This window comes from Harpia harpyja, chromosome Z, assembly GCF_026419915.1.
Source record: "Harpia harpyja isolate bHarHar1 chromosome Z, bHarHar1 primary haplotype, whole genome shotgun sequence".
Taxonomy (NCBI): Eukaryota; Metazoa; Chordata; class Aves; order Accipitriformes; family Accipitridae; genus Harpia; species Harpia harpyja.
This window is the reverse complement of record NC_068969.1, coordinates 47,369,713-47,391,002: the sequence shown is the minus strand read 5'-3', so window position 1 is coordinate 47,391,002 and position 21,290 is coordinate 47,369,713. Positions and strand designations below refer to the sequence as shown.

Genomic DNA, 21,290 nt, shown 5'->3' with positions numbered 1-21,290 from the left:
ATAGAGTCAGGCTTTATGTAGTACTTCAGAAAGCATTTGAGCTCTCAAGTCCAAACCAGGATCATGAGCTGGCTAGACACATTTCTAAACCCTAAACAAACAGCAGTAGTTCTAAACGTCCAGATAAGAAACAACCATGATAAACCAGCCCAAAGATGCTATATTACATAAATCGGTGCATAGGTCACCACATGGAAATAAAAGTTAAACAAGTCTTCCAAACCAGAGGACTACCTCAAGGCGATTTCTAACCCTGTATTTAATTGATCAGTTGGACATGAGTTTGAAAACCCCCAGCTAGCACTCTGCTAACAATACTTCCATGGAATGTTGCAGGGGAATGTGATCAAGGCAGTCAACACAGCCAAGCTCAAATCAATGGATTTCTTAATTAGACGAGAGCTCTAGCTAGAAGCCACATGTGAATTTCACACCCCCTTATTCTTTGATTTCACAGGAAGACAGTAATAGCAGAAGCTACAGTAGTGATGTAAGAATTATCAGGATGAACACACATGAATAAACAGTAAGTGGTGAAGGGTTTTTCCCCCTTTCTCTTCAAATGGCAAACTGTTTAAAAGCAGATGAAAAACAGAACACTGCTCCCATGGCAACATTATGAATCTCTACATTACTAGCATAATCTGAAGCATAACACCATACCTTAACTATACTGACTTACAAACAATCTGTGTAATTTTTTGCATTAATTATACAAATCACAAACATTATCCAAACCTGTAAAGTTGAACTGCTATCATGAAAAGAAAATTGTGGCAAAACTGGGTATGACACCTTTCACATAACCAAGTCAGAAATGCAACAACAGTGTTTCTACTATTAACTGGGGGGGGGTGGGGTGTGTGATTGCTTTGTCTTGGAATTGTTATTCTTTTTTTTAGGTGTTTCTTCTCCTTTAAAGATGCAGTGTCATGTTGCTACTTCCTCTTCTTCAAGTAAGATAGGCACATTTCTGCAGAAACTGCACAGTTGTTAAAAAGAGACAGTCAAAAGAGGTTTACAAACTTATAACCCTGTTCTGAGGATATTTAAAAAATACAACATGACTCAGGTTAATGTATAGTTTTAAAAGATTAACCTCCTTTTATCTAAAAATGAGCCTGAGTAATGCTGTTAGGCACTCACCACCCTTTCACTTACCACAGTTCATGAACCACAGTATTAGCCTAACCACCAGCGAGGAGCTAGAACTCTCTCTTCTGATTGCCTGGTACCCAATCAGCAAGTGCTTTAAATGCAAGTTAAATTCAGTCCATCTGTAAAAGCCCCAAAACATCACAGAACGGGTTTGTCTGACAGAACTAAGAGATGCAAGACTCCTTGCTACATAAGCCAGCAAGATGTCTATTAAGTACAAAACCCTTTGCAACAAAATGTAAAACTGAAGCATCTGAATAAATATCACTCCATCTTGCAAGAAAAGCAGCAGCAGAACAACCAGTTGGCAGTTCAGCTGAAAGGACAAACCAGTGCATCAGATCATCTTCCCTTATTCTACCTCAGTTTGATTGTCTCAGTCATGGGGTATCAGTCACTTGAAAAAGTGCATTGCAGAAATGTTTACAAGAGGGGAATGCCAAGAGAGTGAATAAACTTTGGCAAACTGTATACACAGTGCTGTTTCCCTTATATTCTTCTCTACCTTCCCTCATTTACATTTACCTCCACACAGCACCTGACTGTTGAATATTCATAAAATCATAGAATAGTTCAGGTTGGAAGGGACCTTTAGAGGTCACCTAGTCCAACCCCCCTGCAATAAGCAGGGACTTCAACTAGAGCACATTGCTCAGAGCCCCGTCCAGCCTGACCCTGAATGTTTCCAGGGATGGAGCATCTACCACCTCTCTGGGCAACCACTTCCAGTGTTTCACCACCCTCATTGTAAAAAATGTCTTCCTTATGTCCAATCTAAATCTACCCTCTTTCAGTTTAAAACCATTACCCCTTGTCCTATTGCTACAGGCCCTACTAAAAAGTCTGTCCCCATCTTCCCTATAAGCCCCCTTTAAGTATTGAAAGGCTGCAGTAAGGTGTCCCCAGAGCCTTCTCTTCTACAGGCTAAACAACCCTAACTCTCAGCCTTTCTTCACAGGAGAGGTGTTCCAGCCCTCTGATCATTTTTGTGGCCCTCCTCTGGACCTGCTGCAACGGGTCCATGGCTCTCCTGTGCTGAGGACCCCAGAGCTGGACGCAGTACTCCAGGTGGGGTCTCACCAGAGCGGAGTAGAGGGGCAGAACCACCTCCCTCAACCTGCTGGCTATACTTCTTTTGATGCAGCCCAGGAGACAGTTGGCTTTCTGGACTGTGAGCGCACATTGCCGGTTCATGTCCAGTTCTTCATCCACCAGTATCTCCTTCTCTGCAGGGCTGCTCTCAGTCCCCTCATCCCCCAGTCCATACTGATACTGGGGCTTGACCTGACCCAGGTGCAGGACCTTGCACTTAGCCTTGTTGAACCTCGTGAAGTTCAAAATAAAAGGCTAGTAAATTGCACATGATTAGATGTGCATTTCAAGCAACCTCATACCATTCTTCTGGCCAACCAGTTGTTCTTTGCATGCTACAGTTCACTTTCAAGGAACTACATGACTTCAGCATTCGTGGATCATCCATCCCTCATCAACAAGCCTCCAATATCCTATGGCCAAACAGTTAACAGGTCAACTGTCATACTGACTCACTCAGATTAGCATGCAAGTGTGCTTTACCATTAAGTAAAACATCAAGATTAATTTTCGAACCACAACAAAGCTGCTCAGCTCCAGCTGTAAGATCAGTCTGCTGAGGTAGGGTACTAATTAGAGATGGAATGGGAATGGGGCAATAGGGAGGGTGGCAGTTGTACGCCAATTAGCCATACAAGAATGCATGCTGCCCCTTCTTTTTGCACTGGTAGAACTGATCTCATATTATTCATGCATTCATTTATTTTGGAAGTGCTTTGTACAACATCCACTGAAAGCAATTACTTGCATCCAGAAAGGTGGCACAGCTTATGATGGGCTTTAAAAGCAAGCAGAGAATCAGCACCTGAGCTGACTCAAAGCTTAAGATGGAAATTCTGAAGACTGCCAGCCAAGCTGACTCTTCTATGTATAATTTTGATTTTTAATAGTTCAGACTTGAAGTTCTTTAAACATTACATCAATTTGTATGGCTAATTTTATGTAACACTAATGTTATGATAAATTATTTACATGCTCAAAAAAAAATGAAGGAAAGCATAATCTATCCTACATTTTAAACATACTGTGTTCGCATCATCTTGTAAGTCCCACCTTCTCAACTTTGTTTCAAAATTTAGATTTTCAAAATTTGTTTGCTGCTCAGTGTTTCCAACTGAGTTTAATTAATGATCATTTTTGCAAAGCGATGGTGGTATTGGCCTCCTAATTCACCAGAGAAAACCTCAAGAGTCCTGACAGCCAATACATTACAACTTTTCTCAGCTATCCTGAAAGAGTGGAACATTAAAACTGTGTATTCTCAAATTAAATTTGTCAACCTGGTTTCTGAGGAAATTAAGTTTGTCAGCACATTGTTTGCCTGTCAGTATCCCTCCCCAGTAACTTCCGGGCTTACTAAACAGAAACCAAGTTTGACAAATCAGCACAGGCCAGAGCTCCTACACATTTTGTAAAAACTGGTAGCCAAGTAGGAGATAAAGACTAAAATTAGCATGCCTAGCATAGAAGAAATACACAAGCAGAATTCAAATCTTTTTCATTTTCGCTGCCAATTAGTACATGCACACTCATTCGCCAGCACGTCTGGCTCTGAACCAGCCACAGAACACCAGTCACATCTCCTGATCAGCCAAACAGATGGGAAACACAGGCCGTAACTAGTTACTGATTAGCACTCAAAAGGAGCAACTCCAAGGATAACAGACTGAAAAACTACAGAGACAGAGGAATAACTGAGGATACTGGTATGAAGTTTTAAGGAATACTGGACTCAAAGCTGTAAGACGCCAGGTATCATTGGGTCTGCAACTTCAACATACAGTATGTTTTATTCTTACCATGATCTTTGGACTGATGTTTTTGACCTTTTGACCTTCAGCTTACACTAGTCTCACATGCTAAGAAAACAGGGAAAGAATGGGAAGTCTGTGCAACATTATAGTAGCACAATATTTGCCAAAAACTCATATCTTAGTATTACTAGAAAATGCATTATTTCTGTGAATCTGTCATTCAACACAACCGTTCATTTTGTACTAAGACTCATCCACTTCAAAATTTCTATTTCAGTGTCACTATGTAGTTGTTGTTATGAAGGCATAAAGGAATCATAAAGGAAAAACAGTTTCAAGTTCATTAAATAAAACAAAACTCAGCATCAGCTGAGGAGTGATCAAGTTGGAGAAATACCTATTAAATCATTTCTCAGTTTCTCTATAAATCCGAAGGATAAAAAATGAACTAAATACCACCATTTTTAGATTGTCTATAAAGTATATGTATAACGTGTTTTTGTGAAAAATTGAAAGTAACTGATCTTACTATGATAAAAAAAAAAACCAAACTTTTTTTAAAAATCTAAACTACTTTTCTTCAAACTCCTCCTCAGGTAAGTTTGTCCCTGTCCATACATGGAAGAGGAATAAGTATAGGAAACCAAAAGGGAGGAAGATTCTTTAGGTATGTGAAAACTCCCATCAAAATATGGGAAGGTCTCAACTATCAACTCCTGATGCTGAAGTGAAACTCAATATTGAGTTTAATTAAGCTTAATTAACTTTTGGACAGAAGCAAACACCACCTCAAGTTAAATCTTGCAACAGTTAAAGCTAATTTTCATCATATGAGTAAGTATCACCAGTGCTGATGCATGTCAGAGGAATAAGCAGTTCTCCCCGGGCTACACTATCTTCACAAGCCAAAGGAATTTCTGTTGTGCAAGTATACTTTAAACTAAGAATAAAATTTTCTCCTGTCTCTAATCTGTAACTCCCAAGAGTTCCTGCTTCCTTGTCTGATGCTCAAATATGACACTTGTAAAGTTTAGACTGGAAAAAAAAAAAATCTATATAACTAGCGTCACAAGATCATAACAAAAACCATCACACAGAAGATAAGTAGAGAGGTACATCATGGAATGAGGGAGTATAAGGAAAGCAAGGAATGATGTCTAGTCCAATAAAATGATCAAATAAAAGTTACAGTGAGTGAAGTTCTAGGGAGGGAAAAAAAAAGAAAAAATCATAAGCAGTTTTTTCTATGCCTGGAAAAAAAAAGCTGTGGTAATAAACATGTAATAAGGATTTCATATTCATGTCTTCAAAGGAAGAAATCCTCTATTAAAAAAAGAAATGAAAGAACAAGAAAATAGGGAAAGAACAGAAAAGATGTGTACATAGTTTTCCACTTTCAAAATATTTTGTACCTTTGCATACCTTCTTACAAAAACTCTTTGTCTATTCCTTATTTAAAAAATGCTAACAAAAGCAGATTTCAGACTTCTACTAATGGACTATAAAGTCCAGCACAAGGTTTTTCATGTGCCCTAGCACAAGGCCACTAGCATGCATATAAAATACACATATCACAACACATCCAATGAGCACAACCCCTCTTCAGACCTAGGGTAGACCAGTGATGGTCAAAAGCCATGGCTTCAGGGACCCCACTGATAACGACTGATGTAAGGGAAATCCAGATTTGCATCACAGATTTTTCTGACTTACTCAAACAGGATGAATACTCAGCCTCTGTCAAAGACTACTAAAATCACCAGAATGGGAGATGAGCTTCTGTTGGCTTCAAATGTTCTTCAATATTATTGGCCTGCCAGACTCTGAAACAGTATACTACTACCCACAAAAAACCTGCTCTTCCATTAAGGTGATTTCTGTTATCATGTCTGTATGACTTGTCTTTTTGTGGGAACTCTTTATCTCACACAGCAATTACAGATTAGGCCAAAAAAGTCTTAAAAAGTGAGGTATTTTAACAGCACTACCATATAACATACTTTTCAGTTTTTCTGGAAGGACAGGAAGAATTACCTGGAGAATTACCTTGCTACATCAGTTAGTGTTCTTCCCTGAGAACAGATAAAAAAAAAACCACCACATTTTAATTATCAGAATTTTTCATAAACACAAACACATGGGAAAGTCAGTGTTTGAAAAAAAAAAAAAATAGAAAAAAATCTAATAATCTGCACTCTTCCTGGAAGTTTCTTCATGACATAAAATAGAAATTGGTGAAAAAGGACAAGTATGAAAAGTAGAAGGAATAAAGAACTTAAAATATCCCTGCCAGATGTCTGACAGACACTATTCTTTTGTTTAAAAACTATACCTTCAAGCAATTAGTTCTCCACCAGGCAGCTGCCAAGACACCAAATCCACAAGAGGTTGTGTAACTATCCCAGTATTAGTTACTAACAACTTAGAACAGTGCTTGAAGGTTCCTGCAAAATCTTCTTTTCTGTAACAGAACAAGGGCTTTCACATTACCCATCTATTTTAGGTATGGTATGTTTATTGTCCAGCCATTTAGATCTTCTCTCCCACACCAAGTGCCAGTTCTGTTGGGGGATTCCCTTCTTCTAAAGCTTGTTGCTTTCTTCTTCAGTCTCCAGCTTTTTCATACCAAACACGTCTCCCTTCCTTATGAGCTCTCCTCATTCCTCATCCTACTTCCTCTTGTTCAACACACTGCATTACCCACCTATCATTTTTGACTGTTGCAATACTTAAAAAATTACCAGCTATCTCTCTCTTCCCTTCCTTCTTCTATCAATCTCATTATTTCTGAACTGCTCCACAAGCAAGCAATCACTTAACCGCCCTTTTGCTTTATATCGCCTGGAATTCCTATTTTATCGTGCAACTAAGTGTCAGTTATGCTCTCCTGCTCCTACACGACTCATTTCCTTTGCAGCAGTCCCTCAGTGATTTTTGCTTCTGGATGAAATCCCTTATTCATTCCTTTGAACCAGCTGCTATTAAAAACAGTTCTTACCAGCCTCTCATGCAACCAGTCTCTATTCACCCATTCCTTCCTACATTAGCATTATCTGTACATGACCTCAGACTTATTCTGATGTGCTCTCATAAAACAGCAAAGAGGAATTGTAGAATCATTTAGGTTGGAAAGACGCTTAAGGTAACCACGTCTAACCGTTAACCTAGCACTGCCAAGTCCCACCACTACACCATGTCCCAAAGCACCACATCTACACATCTTTTAAACACCTCCAGGGATGGTGACTCAACCACTGCCCTGGGCAGCCTGTCCCGGTGCTTGACAACCCTTTCAATGAAGAAATTTTTCGTAATATCTAATCTAAACCTCCCCTGGTGCAACTTGGGGCCGTTTCCTCTCATCCTATCACTAGTTACTTGATAGAAGAGACCAGCACCCACCTCACTACAACCTCCTTTCAGGTAGTTGTAGAGAGCAATAAGGTCTCCCCTCAGCCTCCTTTTCTCCAGACTAAACAACCCCAGTTCCCTCAGCTGCTCCTCATAAGACTTGTGCTCCAGGCCCTTCACCAGCTTTGCTGCCCTTCTCTGGACAAGCTCCAGCAACTCAATGTCTTTCTTGGAGTGAGGGGCCCAAAACTGAACACAGTACTCGAGGTGCAGCCTCACCAGTGCCAAATACAGGGGAACAATCACCTCCCTGCTCCTGCTGGCCACACTATTTCTGATGGAGGCCAGGATGCCGTTGGCCTTCTTGGCCACCTGGGCACACTGCTGGCTCATATTCAGCCGGCTGTCAACCAGCACCCCCAGGTCTTTCTCTGCTGGGCAGCTTTCCAGCCACTTCTCCCCAAGCCTGTAGCACTGCATGGGGTTGTTGTGACCCAAGTCCAGGACCCGGCACTTGGCCTTGTTGAACCTCATACAATTGGCCTCAGCCCATCGATCCAGCCTGTCCAGATCCCTCTGTAGAGCCTTCCTACCCTTGAGCAGATCAATGCTCCTGCCCAACTTGGTGTCACCTGCACAGTGACTGAGGGTGCACTCGATCCCCTCATCCAGACAGCTGATAAAGTTATTAAACAGAACTGGCCCTAATACTGAGCCCTGGGAAATACCACTTGTGACTGGCCACCAACTGGATTTAACTCCATTCACCGCAACTCCTTGGGTCCAGCCATCCAGCCAGTTTTTTTAACCAGCAGAGAGTACACCCATCCAAGCCGTGGGCAGCCAGTTTTTCCAGGAGAATGCTGTGGGAAACGGTGTCAAAGGCCTTACTGAAGTCTAGGTAGACAACATCCACAGTCTTTCCCTCATCCACTAAATGGGTCACCTTATCATAGAAGGGGAGCAGGTTCGTCAAGCAGGACCTGCCTTTCATAAACCCATGCTGACTGGGCCTGATCACCGGGTTGTCCTGTACGTGCCATGTGATGGCACTCAAGACGATCTGCTCCATAACCTTTCCCTGCACTGAGGTCGTACTTACAGGCCTGTTCTTCCCCAGATCCTCCTTCCTGCCCTTCTTGTAGATGGGCATCACATTCACTAACTTCCAGTCAACTGCGACCTCCCCAGTTAGCCAGGACTGCTGACAAATGCTTGAAAGGGGCTCTGTGAGCACTTCTACCAGCTCCCTCAGTGCTCCTGGGTGGATCCCAAGGGTATAGCTGATTCTGAAAACAATGAAGATAGCCTGTCATCACAGTAAAATTTTTGAGATTCCATATGACACATCATAATGGCTACAAATTTAATGGAAAACGTTCCCTAACCACTTAGAGATTCAGATATCCATACTCAGCATTTACTGGTAGCTCTATGCCAGTGATACACTGTATGTATTGCTTATACAAAAATCTCATTTCTGTTTGCCTTGCTCCACCATTAGCTTTAAATAATTTGTTTTCTTTAAAAGGGGTGGGCCTTCTTGTGAACACTTACTTTCAAGACAAAATAAATTTAATTTCAATATTTTTAGTTTAAAGAGTACTAAGAGTTATATCCTGAGGATTAAGTTTTGTTTTCCATTGTCAATTTTATTCTTCTGGCTAGTTTTCATTCTCTGTTGAAATTATCAAGGTCAGAATCTAGAGAAATGAGCTAAGAACTACTGAACTGCAGAAGAAAAAAAAAGAACAGATATAATGAAGGAATAAACACAATTTTATAACCATTTTAAAGCATGTTTGGAGACTTTTATTTGAGACTGGCCTGTTCTCTTTATTAGAGTTATTTGGAAACTGAGTAAGCCAAATCATAAGATGGCACTCTTTTTCTAAAATAGCTTCCAAAGAAAGAGCTATTCCAGATTCACTACTTACATTTGCACCTTACACACATATCTTTTAGGAGAAAGACATCCCTAATTCCAACATTTGACTCATTAAAAACAGGAAACAAAAAGTCCCTCACATTCTACTCCTCACTGAGCTCCTGCTCCTACTGGAATATTACTCATTTCTGCTCCTAGTAAGGGTAATAAATTTTTGAGACTGAACTCTTTCACACTGTATCTATCTTAAAGACCTTGTAATGTAACTTGTCACCCTACCGAGCTGCTGTACAATAATATCTTAAATTCATAGTTGTCTAATTCAATGTTTGCTTGACCACAGATAAAAAGAATTTAAACAAGTCTACAAACATACAATAAACTAGTTTCCAACACAACTGAATCCAACCAGGTCTCTAGATAGTACACTCAAAACTTACAATTTGTGAATTAGAGCCCCTAGTTTATATTTGGTGTCATGGAAATCTCAGTATCAAGCTTACTTGTGATTGAAAGGGAAGTTCTCTAACAGCCATTATGCAAATATTCTGCTGGACCCAATTTTGACCTGTTTACTCAACACAAAAATTACAGAACAGAAAAGCATGCCTCTAAGTCAGGTGACTGCAGAACAGAAAATACACCAGAATAAAAATGAACAGAATATTTGCATTCTAAAAAAATGATAATTGATTTACATTTTAAGGGGTTAGTTTTGAATATATTTATACACACACACACACACACACACACTTCATTTGGTATTAATGCCATATGAACAAACATGTATCCCTGACCCATCTTTGCAATGGAAATAATGTAATGGTAATTTTTTTCATATAAAATCAGCACAAGAATTTAAAATCCCTTTCTCTTATGCGATTTAAATGACAATCAAAAAAGTCACTGAACTTAGTAGCTGGCTACTTTTGTGCTGAAAACCCTAACTAAAAAACTTTTCCCTTAATTGCTCTTCACTACTGACCTCAACAGCATAAGACAAACTGAAAGGAATTTTATCGTTGCCATACCAATTGGCAATTTGCAATAAATTCACAACTGATTACTATTCTCTTTCTAGGGACGACCCCCACCAAAGACCCCAAATTCTATTAGGAAAAACCCCACCACCATCCCTTCCCTTCTACGCCCATTTCAGCCTTGCTTCATTCTTCATTTGGCAGCAAGCTTCAGGCCCAGCAAAGCAAAGGTTGCAGAAAGATGTCTGCAATGACAGCAGTAAGCACATTTACTGTAATAGAACCATTTTTTAAAATTGTATTTTATGCATGCATATATACCCATAAATTACAGCTGATAAAAGACTATACTGTGTCCTGCAAGTATCTCACAGTTCTTTTAAAATAAAAGTTACAAAGTTTCCCATGACCATGTTTGCATGTTTTTTTCATTATTGTACACTACCACACCAAGGAACCACAGATGTTTTGTTTTATGAGAGCATCTTACTAGTCTACGTGGCCTACCACACACACTTTATATAAACCACTTGAGCTAAGGAAAAGTTTTCCTTTCTGTCCTGAAGTACAGTAGTTTGATAATGGCTGTATACAACACTGCCAGAAGCAAAAACCTGCATAGTTTGCCATGTTTAATTGCTTCAGTAATGTGCTGAAACAAAATCTGTGTGAACAGCAGATCAGAATTTGCTGTTAATACTAGTATAACTGATGATGTGGCAACTCTAGAAACTTTAAAAACAGCTGCTGGAACAGTTCCTAGGGAAAAAAAAAGCCACAATTCCTCAGAATTCTATCTCACAGAGTATAAGTTTGGAAATTTCATAAGCTTTCAAAAGACCTTTTCCTTAGGACATTTACATGGTCTGTAAAAGAATGTCAGTAATTTAACACTTGAACTGTTTTAAGCAGAATTCAAGCCCAGTCTAGCACAACTTTCTTCTACTTCAAGAAAATGTTGTGCTTAGAATTATTTGTTAGTAACACAAGTAATGCAAGAATTTTTACATGCATTTCCACAGAGCTAAAATGACTGCTGCCAAGTATTCCAGAGTTTAAAAAGAAAGTCCTGTCTGCTTTCTAACTTTGCACAGACTTGTAATTTACAGAAAAAAGTAGTGATTTGCCAGTATACTGAGAAATAAACTGATGGAAAAGATTAGCTATTTGGTTTTTAATTGTGTAGAAATTTATTCTTTCTCAGTTCTCATAACTTGTTTATATGCCTTTCAAGACTTTAGACTGATTTCAGTGACATATATGAGACTGTATGACCAGCTTCAAGGAAGTATTTAAGACCACATGCAAGCCAGGGATATGCAAATCTTAGCAGTGCCAGAATTCAGCCACAGCTTCAGTTTTGACCACAGAGGATCCTAGGCACCTGTACTTCTTCCAAAGTATCTAAGTGCTAACCACTTTACCTTAAGAATAATTCTGAAGTGGTCACAGGTCACAGCTGACTTAAGCTGCCCAAGACACAGTGTCTCTCTGATACAGCTTAACAATACCGTCAGATAGCTGAGAACAGTACTAGAACTCGTGTCCACCGTCTGAGGAACAGCCTAGATGTTGGGACACTTACCAGAACTGAAAAGCCTAAAATTACAGGCCTTCTTCAATGTGAGGGAGTCTAGGACAAATGCTTCTACTTCAAGCGAGTGGCTTGGCCAGTATGCTGGATAGGTGCTGGAACAAACAAGGCTCATAAGCCAGAGACAAAATAGCAAAAGGGAACTCATCTGTAGACCAGCAAGAAGAATTTCCTCAGGGCTAGAGAGTTCTAAGTTCCAGTATTTCCTCTGAGGGAGCTCATGCATTTTATGTTAATTGTTGGATAAGCAGTCTTTGGAACACTGCCAAGGACTTTTCCTGTGGAAATGCTCCCATCAGTGAAATACATGACCAGGCTCCCCTCATCCCATAAAATCTCCCTTACTTGCCTGACAGTAGCCCAGCAGTAGTATTTGTTAGTATTTGTGATGAGTGCACTCTGCTGGTCATTGAGATCACAGGATTCAACACATCTCAGATTGAGGGGACCAATATACCAGCTTTCTCAACTACTGGAAAGTTTTCTAACATCTAAGCCATTAAACAAAAAATGCAGGATTTTCCCCATCAGAGGCAAGCCTTGAAAGAAGGCATGATATTTTGAATTACGAGCAGCAAGACATCTCACAGCTCAGTCCAATACCAGATACCTGGCCAGATACCTCACCTCATGCCTTACCTCCCCTTTAGGTAGCTATAAAGTCAGTGCACAGGAATATTAAATTGCCCTAAAGGAACTCCTAGATTCCCACACAGCCCCGGGGATAGCACACAAAACCAGCTCTTTGGAGGTAGCTACTTCATTTCAAAGAGAAGCCTGGATCACCACACTGGGCTGGCTGCCCAGTATTTCAGACCGCTTTAAACACCGTAATACCTACAGCACTCAGTCACTGTTATTTTCAAAGTTTCCATCTAGGATTTTTTTTTATCACCGGTAAAGAAGGTCCAGGAATGCACTTAAAAATATCACAACACACCCGAGGTAACACTAGCCTTTTGGATACACTAAAAAACTGAATGCTGACATCAGCTTGTTTATGATAGTGAAAAGCAATTTTAAAGAAAACCCAAGAAAGAAGGCCTAAGCGTTCATTTCTCTGATAACTGTGGGAAATACAACTCCTGAAAAATTACATTTTGCTTTACTTATTACTGGACTGCAACTTCTTTTAAGAGTTCTTTTGCAACAGGTAAGAGACTAGGGGTTTTTTTTCCCCTTGATATATCCTTGGTCACATTTTCCAAAAATAAATACAAACGTATTTAAGTATAACACTGAAATTATAAGATTCTTCTTTCAAGCTGATTTGTAACTACTTTCCAATGAACTCACTGTATAACATTATCAAGATCAAACAAATACAAAGGCTCCTTTGGCTTCCTATTTGAACCCTCCAGTTCTCCTGCCCTTACAGCCTTATCACTAGTTAATTTCCTTAACCTAAACACCTGCCAGACAATGAAACTGCATATCATATAACCATCCTGACTATTTTAGGTTTTGCTGGTTGAACACCCTCCACAAATCTTATGCTTATTTCAGAAAAATGCCACTGCCTAAAGAGAAACACTTAAGTGAGATGAAGAACAGGACGGTTCTACCAGCCCCACAAGACAACTGAACGTCTCACTGTGGTGGAAAGGGGACAGTCCGTCTCCATCCCTCCTCCATGCCCCTCCGATTCACCCCTGGTCCTATGTTCCTGTTGCTCTCATTCTCTGTAAGACCCTGCTACCTTAAATCAGGAGCTGTAAACTACCCTAGCAAAAAATTTACTCTGCTCATAGAAGAGGAAGGCTGGACCATCTGGCTGGAATGTTTGAGGAGCAAGGAGAGTGAGAAGCCGTAGCTTCAGAAGCAGTGAGTCCAGCTGTCCATGAAACCACAGTCAGAGAATCACACTCCTTCGGGGGCACACCACATGTGTCTGCAACACCACACACTGAACAGGAAAGCAATTCTCCACAAAATGCCTTATATGAAAGGACTTTCAATGTTAAAACTGTCCCAGTATCTATAGTCTAAAATGTGGGGAAAAAAAAAAAAAAAGTCATTAATAAACAAAACCTCGAAGTCATCTTAAGTCAATGAAAACACAGTGAGGTGTATCACTGTGAGTGATGTGGCAGTCATAATGCTGAAGAAGGCTGAAAATAAGGAAGATCTTAAGTAACTGCAAGTAAATACCATGGAGAAGTCTTAAACTCACTTTGTATGGAATGTTTCTCTGCAAAAATGGTAATCATTCAATGACAAGAAAACTTCAAGTTAATTTCATTTTGGATCAATTTAAAATTGACATTTATACAAGCATGTTGGACCTACTGTATCAACAACAAAAACATATAATGCACTAAGGACTAGCATGGGTAAATAATCAGGTTTTTCACATTTAAGGCATCTTACAAAAATCATGATGCAGTTCCTGGCTATACAAGTCAATTCAGTTTCAGGAGGAATGCATGACCCTCTTCAAATTCTCCCCTTCCCATTCTTTAATAATTCCACCTGATATCCCAGTCAGACCATGTTTTTTTTCACTGCTATACAGAAACTTTGATTAGCAAAAGTGATTTATTTCTAAAAGCATGTACTTGGCATTTCAGCAATTTGTGAGTGAAGGCATGTATAAATGCAATTTCAGTAACTGTTTTTCTATTTACATTTCTATCTTAGCTGTGTCTGACCACCTAACAACAAACATGACACCTACCCATGCTACACCAGACCAACCTAGCCTTTATATAAGCATCTCCAAATATACATTTACTTCTGGGTGCACTGTGATAAAAGGTGCAAGTTTCACAGAATAACAGATACAACTCAGACTGCAGTTTCAGACTTTCAGAGACTGTATGTCAGTCTTTATTCACAAGGTAAGGTTAGTTCCCATGGCTTTTTGTCTGATATTTTTCATTATCAGCCACGCTATCCATCTCTGACGTTGCCGTACACCAGTCTAAATCCTTAGCCAAATGTCCAGGTTTCTTTCTAAACATGTCATTCATCTAAATTGCAGTCCAGATAACTCAGAGGTCATGACGTCAGTCCTAAATCTAAAAAGGGCCTGACTATTGCCACACTGAGTATCACAGCAAAAAGTGTTGGGACCCAAACCACTACTGAACGGAATCCACCACTTTGAGCTTCGTTACTAAGCTCCCTACATAACATTTTTTAAATCTGCACTTTGTTTAGCAGATTGAAAAATGTGTGTGCACACTATTACTCTGAAGACATATTTTTTATCTTGACTCTACCTTTTAGGAAAAAAAAAAAAAAAAAAAAAAAAGCACTTCAGTTGTGGATGACAAGCATTACGGAGACATCAGCTTTTATCATCTAAAAAACATAGCTTTGTAAATAAAGCTCAACCTTTTCTAATTCAGTAAGAGGTCCGTAACATTTTTATAGAGAGAAATTATTTTGGATGCATGCAATTCATTATTAAATACAAATTTAAGAGAAAAATTCACCTATTCATCTGATACCACAGCTTCCATACCCAAACAAGTTTGGCAAATTCAATTCATACATCCTATGGACAGAAACAACTCTCAACTCTGAGATTTAAATTTGCATCACATAATATGATGCCTTACTAATATTCAACTTCAGCCATTACAGTGCTTGTGTAGATACATACTACAATACTTATTTTTTAAATGATTCATAGAGAGATCATTTGCTTTAGATTCATGGGCTTTCTGCAGCTTAATTCCTTAAGGTAGTTGTAAGCAGAATTTAATTCAAAAATAAATTAAAAAAAAAAAAGCAGAGCAGAGCGAAAACTGTATTTGTTGTAATCACACCATATTGATAGCAGAGTATGACTATAAAAACAGAACAACATAATTTAAGAAGCATGGGTTCTGAAAATACACAAATCTGGGTTGGTTCCCATTCAAAAGCTTCAGTTTTGTACTACTGTATATTGCTGATTGACAATGATCATTTTTCACATTAAACATGAGCTATCTCCCTTTAAACTTGCCCTTGTCCATGGCAGTTGATGATAACGTGCTGCCATCTAGCAAATGTTCCCAGAAAAGTTTAACTTTGGAAGCTATCCTGGGACAAGACACCTGAAAATTCTTAGAAAGCTTTTTAAAATAGGAAACTTATACACGCAGCAATAGTTTTTTAAAAAGATTCCTTCAGCCTGCATCCTTATAAAATTAAACATGAGATGAGAATCAATTAGGCTTAATACAAACCCTACAAAAGCATGATCATATGCAGTTGATACATTACCATTTCAAAACTGAACTTTTTCATTCTACAAGTTATATTTTCCCTTGTATAAAAGAACATGATGACAAACAAAATGGTATGATATACTGCATTTTCCTCTTCTTTCTCAAAAACTCTAGTCTTCATTGTTTAACTTTGTTCTAACTTTCTGCAGTCTTTACTTCCTCCCCACAGTCCCCACCTCTTCCTTGGGCACAGAAATGAAAATGCAGTAATCCCGTACAGGAATGGGACGTCTGAATTACAAAAACATTTGTGTTTTTTAACTCTTTTCAATCTTAATTTTTCAGTCATGCAGTCACACTGAAACTGTATGATGTTATTTACCAGCAGCAAGATGATGGCTTCTTAAAATTACTGGACCTTGCTAACTGTGGGTTTTGCCAAGATCTTGGTTTTTTTCTGTTATTATCTAGGAATCTATGCAATTAGAGAAAAAGAAAAAGAACAGTTATACACTTTTGGCACAATACCCATTTGTTAACATGGACATAACGTGAGTTTCTGAAGCTGTTACACTGATATAAACAACTTTACATGAAAAAATAAAATAAATGATTAATAGAATGTCTAAACTAATTATTCTGTGAATAACTGAATAATTATGACTGATTTCGTATATTTTTCTGTCTTATTTCACCTCATCACAACACCTGCAATTCCCTCTTATTTTCACCCAGGATCCGCACCACCGTACAGTAACTTCAGATCCCATTCATATAGTCACCTAAACAGTATGACATTTTCATTCTTTGTTCCCTATTAGATCAGAACAGTTGGGAGCATGTCGCTTCATGGAGGCACTATTCTTTAACCAAATGATAATTTAACAAAAACCCCAACAACTTTTGAGGTCTCTACTCCTTTCCAAATTCTCTGAAATTAGCCAATGAATTCAAAAGCTGTCAGAAAGGAGACACACATCACACTCCTTTATTTGTCTTATTTCCTTGGAGGATTAGATTTTCATAGTAATAAGATTCAACTTCCAAGTTTCTTTGGTGATAAGTTAAATCATCACCCAATTAAATGTTGTTTAATTTCAAAACACATATACACTACTTCATTATAACACTGGAACCAAAAGCTTGATTTTTACACTGTACTAACAAAACGTCCCATTAAGAGTGTGAGGGTTCTTTTGTTTTCACCAGGACAGTAATACCAAAACAACTCCTGCCATTGAATTACACTGAACTGAAGCTACCTACTCAAGTGGTAAGTAATTACCCTTCCCATTCAGAAATAAGATAAACAAGTATATCTTATCTGTAGAAAGCAGATGCTGTGCAATTTTTACCTATGACAACACAGTTTATAGGAATGTTGTAGACACTCCAGAACAAAGAAGTGTTTGGACATCGATAACTACTTGTTTTGTTAGTTACTAGTATCAAACATGTAACAGGAAGTAATGAAAATAAAGGTCAATTAACATTAAGAAAGGTGCCAAATTATGTTACTGGGAAACACTGGTCTTAGTCTATATGTTCTTCCTGTAATAAAAAGATGAATTTGTAAAAAAACTTTTGAAACCTGTCATCCTAGAATTACTTAAGACTCCGTTATTTAGCAGGCTATTATAGTTTATGATATTAATGAATAGCAGAAGCCTGTCTTTGCCAGAATTAAATACTGGAGTACGTAAATATAATACAGCTGAATTTACAAGGCCTTACACAGAACTACTGTAAATCTAGCTAAGACAAACAAGTTTATCAGCTATGTAAGGGTCACAAAGTTCTTTCTGCAACAACTACCATCACACCTATTTGATATAGCCTAAGGGGGGAAGAAACTTCTATGATCCCTAGCATTGGTTGACTGCAGAATGCCAAAGGTGTATAGTGTAGAGCTGCTTTGTAATTACAGTAAATCTTTCCCTTAGCAAATTGGAAGAATACACAAGAAAAATCCAACAGTTTGTCTAAAACATTAGACTTTGTAGAATCATTGCTTTATTCATGCTCAAATTCCACCATTTCACCTTTATTAGAGGAAGATCAGTATTTCTTACCAGTAAAATGCATTCTTACAAGGGCATCTCAGTAATAAATACACAGAGGATAGCCAGGTATTGGTAAAGAAAACATTTATTTCAGATTTTATGATTAGTCACCACAGTAATTAATACAGCTCTGATGCTTATGAAAAGGCATAGGTGTAGAAATGGAAAAGTTGTTTAATCTGTTCACAGTAGGTCTCCATCCTACTCTTAGCCAGCTGACCTTATCCCTCTTGATGAGATGGCATCCAGGATTTCAGTCTCTGTACTACCTTACGTCTTGGATGGACCTGTTATTAGAGAGTGCCTACTTTTTGTCCGAGCTCTGATGAAAGCTTCCACCTCCAGAAAATCTAGGAACTTACTTTCATTTTCCTCTTAGGATAGGGTGATGTTTGAACCATATGAAGGAATGGCATCCCCAGTGTCCTTACAGAAATTTTTCAATATTTTGTACAGAAACTCACTGAATTCTATCTTTTTCTGAAGAAATGTTTGAGCATTCCTCAGTCAAATAATGTGTCTTTTTTTCATGCCGTATTATATGAGTATCTCTTTGGTGAAAGACTATGAATCACCACCTCAATCATTCCAAAAAGATCCCCGCTTCAACAATAAATGAAACACTCTGTTCTTTCTTTGATGACTCACTGGTGTATTTCAATGTGAAATCACTCACATTTGACCTTACATTTGTTAATAGCAAGTACCAAAAGCTTGTAATAAATTACTGAGTAGATACCTGTATTTTACGTAGTATCAAACTACATTTTCTCTGATGAACAGGCTACCTCTCACTAAATTCTTGACTTGCAAATCAACCTCTCTCAAGAGTTACTATATGCCTAGAACTTAAAACTTACTTTAAATAAAAGTGCAATCTGAGAATGCTTGTATAATCTGTCATTTTGGTTCCGCTGATGACAAATAGTAATTTTAACCATACTGTGAATTATCTAGGAATCCTGGAAGGGCACAACGCCATCTGCAGAAGCTGATACAACACATGCTCAGCAGAACTGTCAGCTACTCTTTACGTGTTGCAGCAACAATTTAAAGAGGCTGGTTTAGTTGTGCCAGACTCAACATACACAATGATTTGCAAATGTGCAGTCAAAACCTACCACAAATGAAATGCACCTAGCTAATTTAATTCACGCTATAGAGTGGGAAAAAATTCTGAAAGAAATGTGAACCACCAAACTTCTTACAGAACAGGAAAAAGTTAGCTCTAACCCACTGATTTCTCATTCTCAGTCCCTCTGCCTCCAAGAAAATAGGGCAACATCATATCTTTGCTATCCAGGAGACAGGCAGCTGAAACTTAAGTAGGTCCACTAGAATCACCTGCAAAACTTCAGTGTGAACACAAACACGGTAAGACATGACATGACACGAAGATGACAGGACACCCAATGACAGAATGTTGAACCGAAGCACACGTGCCGACAATTGCGTAGCACTCCCCTAAAGGCAGTTTATCTTCGCAAGACAGATCCTTATTTTCATCCCATAGCGCTTTCGCTGAGAGCCAGCAGAGCGCGCAGCGTTTCCCAAGGGGACGGCGACAGCCGCGGCCGGGGCCGCCCCGGGGCCTCCCCCACCGCTCCGGGCAGCCACGCCGGCCCTGGGGAGGGTCGGGCCGGGTCGGGTCGGGTCCGGCCCAGCCCGCTCGCAGGGTGACACGCCGCTGCACAGCTCTGCCACTTCCCTGCCCTCCTGGTGCCCCGGCCCCCTCCAGCGGCCTGCCCCGCCGGGCCCTCCCCGGCTCAAGCCTCCCAACCGCCCCCGACGCCCACCCCAGAGGACGCCTGTGCGGGTGGCTCACCTCGTTGTTGAGGTTCAGCACGGGAGCCATGGCGCTGGCCCCCTGCCCGCAGAGCTCCGCCGTCCTCCGGCCCGGCCCGGCCCGGCCCGGCCCGGCCCGGCCTGGCCTGGCCTTCCGCCGCCGCCGCCGCCGCCTCCTCCCCGAGCTCTCCCCACGCCGCTGCGGAGGCAGCGCAAAGCGAAACCGCGCGCATGCGTCGGGCGCGCCGGGGCAGGCCCGCTCCAGGCTGAAGCTCAATGGCCAGAGCCTCTCTAGGCCAGCTCTCGAAGGCCTCGGTCCTCCGGCCCCGCCCCAGCCGCGCGGCTTCCAGGGGACGCCTGCGCGTCTGGCTCGGCGGCGGCCCCGCCGCGGCTCTGCCCTGGGAGGCGGGCTGAGGCGGCTGGAGGGTCCGCACGCCCCTGCCCCTGCCCCGCCCGCCCGGAGTCCCGTTTCCTTCAGAAATGGGGGTAAAGAAGGTTTTCTTCTGGTTCTCGCGGGTGATAAGCGGCGTGGGCAGGAAGAGGATCCCGACCCTAACCCGTCTGAGGTGCCTCGGGGGCGGCTCTTGGAAAAGAGCTCGCCTCGCATGAGGTTGATCCTGAAACTCGTGCCTTGCGTTTTATGCTGCTGCGTTGCATCATCAGCTGGCTGGATCATAGACCTGAAAAAGGTGTACGCATCTGAATCCTTAAACTGCAGGGACATCTGCCCCTCCGAATTGTTTATAATCTTAGGAATATTCTGGGATTCTTGCTTTTCTCATCTTGCTGCTGCCGTTATAGAACCAGCCTAAAAAAAGCTCCATGCGTAAACGGTGAATGGTGCTGCATTTCTAGACTTTGTGCCTTATCCTCCCCTTCTCCTTTTCCCTATGACACAAAACCAGCCTCCATTTTCAAACGGCTTTGAAGTTTTCAGATTGATTTTTCCATTTGTGCAGAAGGCAGAGTGTGGGTTGTGCAGAAATGAAGTCGTCTGATGCTTCAGCTCTGTAAAATTTTATACACAATTTTAGGCAGTTGTAGTGAAGTGGAGCTGAGCATGTGTTCTGGACTTTGCAAGATCTCAGTCTGAAAAGTTTGGCAAAGTGTCATGAGAACTTTTCCTCATTATTTCGTTTATTGTGCTAGAAGGAATTGTTTTAAATTGTTACAAATATTTTTCTATTTTACTGAAACAGGATTTTACACAACTCATGCCTAAACATAAGCAAGTCTTAGCATGTCTAGAGAATGAATCAGTTCTTGTTTCACATTACTGTTTATCTGTTGCAGTATTCAAAAGAACTGAGATCATATTTGAAAATATTTGGGGAAATTGTTTTAAATAGAAAACCTTTTTGTTTATACGAATTAAATCAGTTTCAGGAAATTCTTCGGACGTTCACCAGCAATTAGTTGGCCCCTGGATGGCACTGTTGTGCCTGGAACTCTGCTTTGAAGT

At 40.2% G+C, this 21,290-nt stretch overlaps 1 protein-coding gene across 2 annotated transcripts in view; it reads right to left on the bottom strand.

The window, feature by feature from the left end:
• Window positions 1–19,959, bottom strand: part of SRFBP1 (serum response factor binding protein 1) — a 75,832-nt gene extending 55,873 nt beyond the window's left edge. Inside the window, exon 1 of one of the 2 annotated variants that reach the window (XM_052775648.1) lies at window positions 19,869–19,959. In XM_052775648.1, the coding sequence (XP_052631608.1) occupies window positions 19,869–19,898 (30 nt within the window). In that variant the 5' untranslated portion in view covers window positions 19,899–19,959. The remainder of the gene's footprint in view (window positions 1–19,868) is intronic. The other variant, XM_052775649.1, reaches the window with a different exon arrangement.
• Window positions 19,960–21,290: the final 1,331 nt, after the last annotated feature.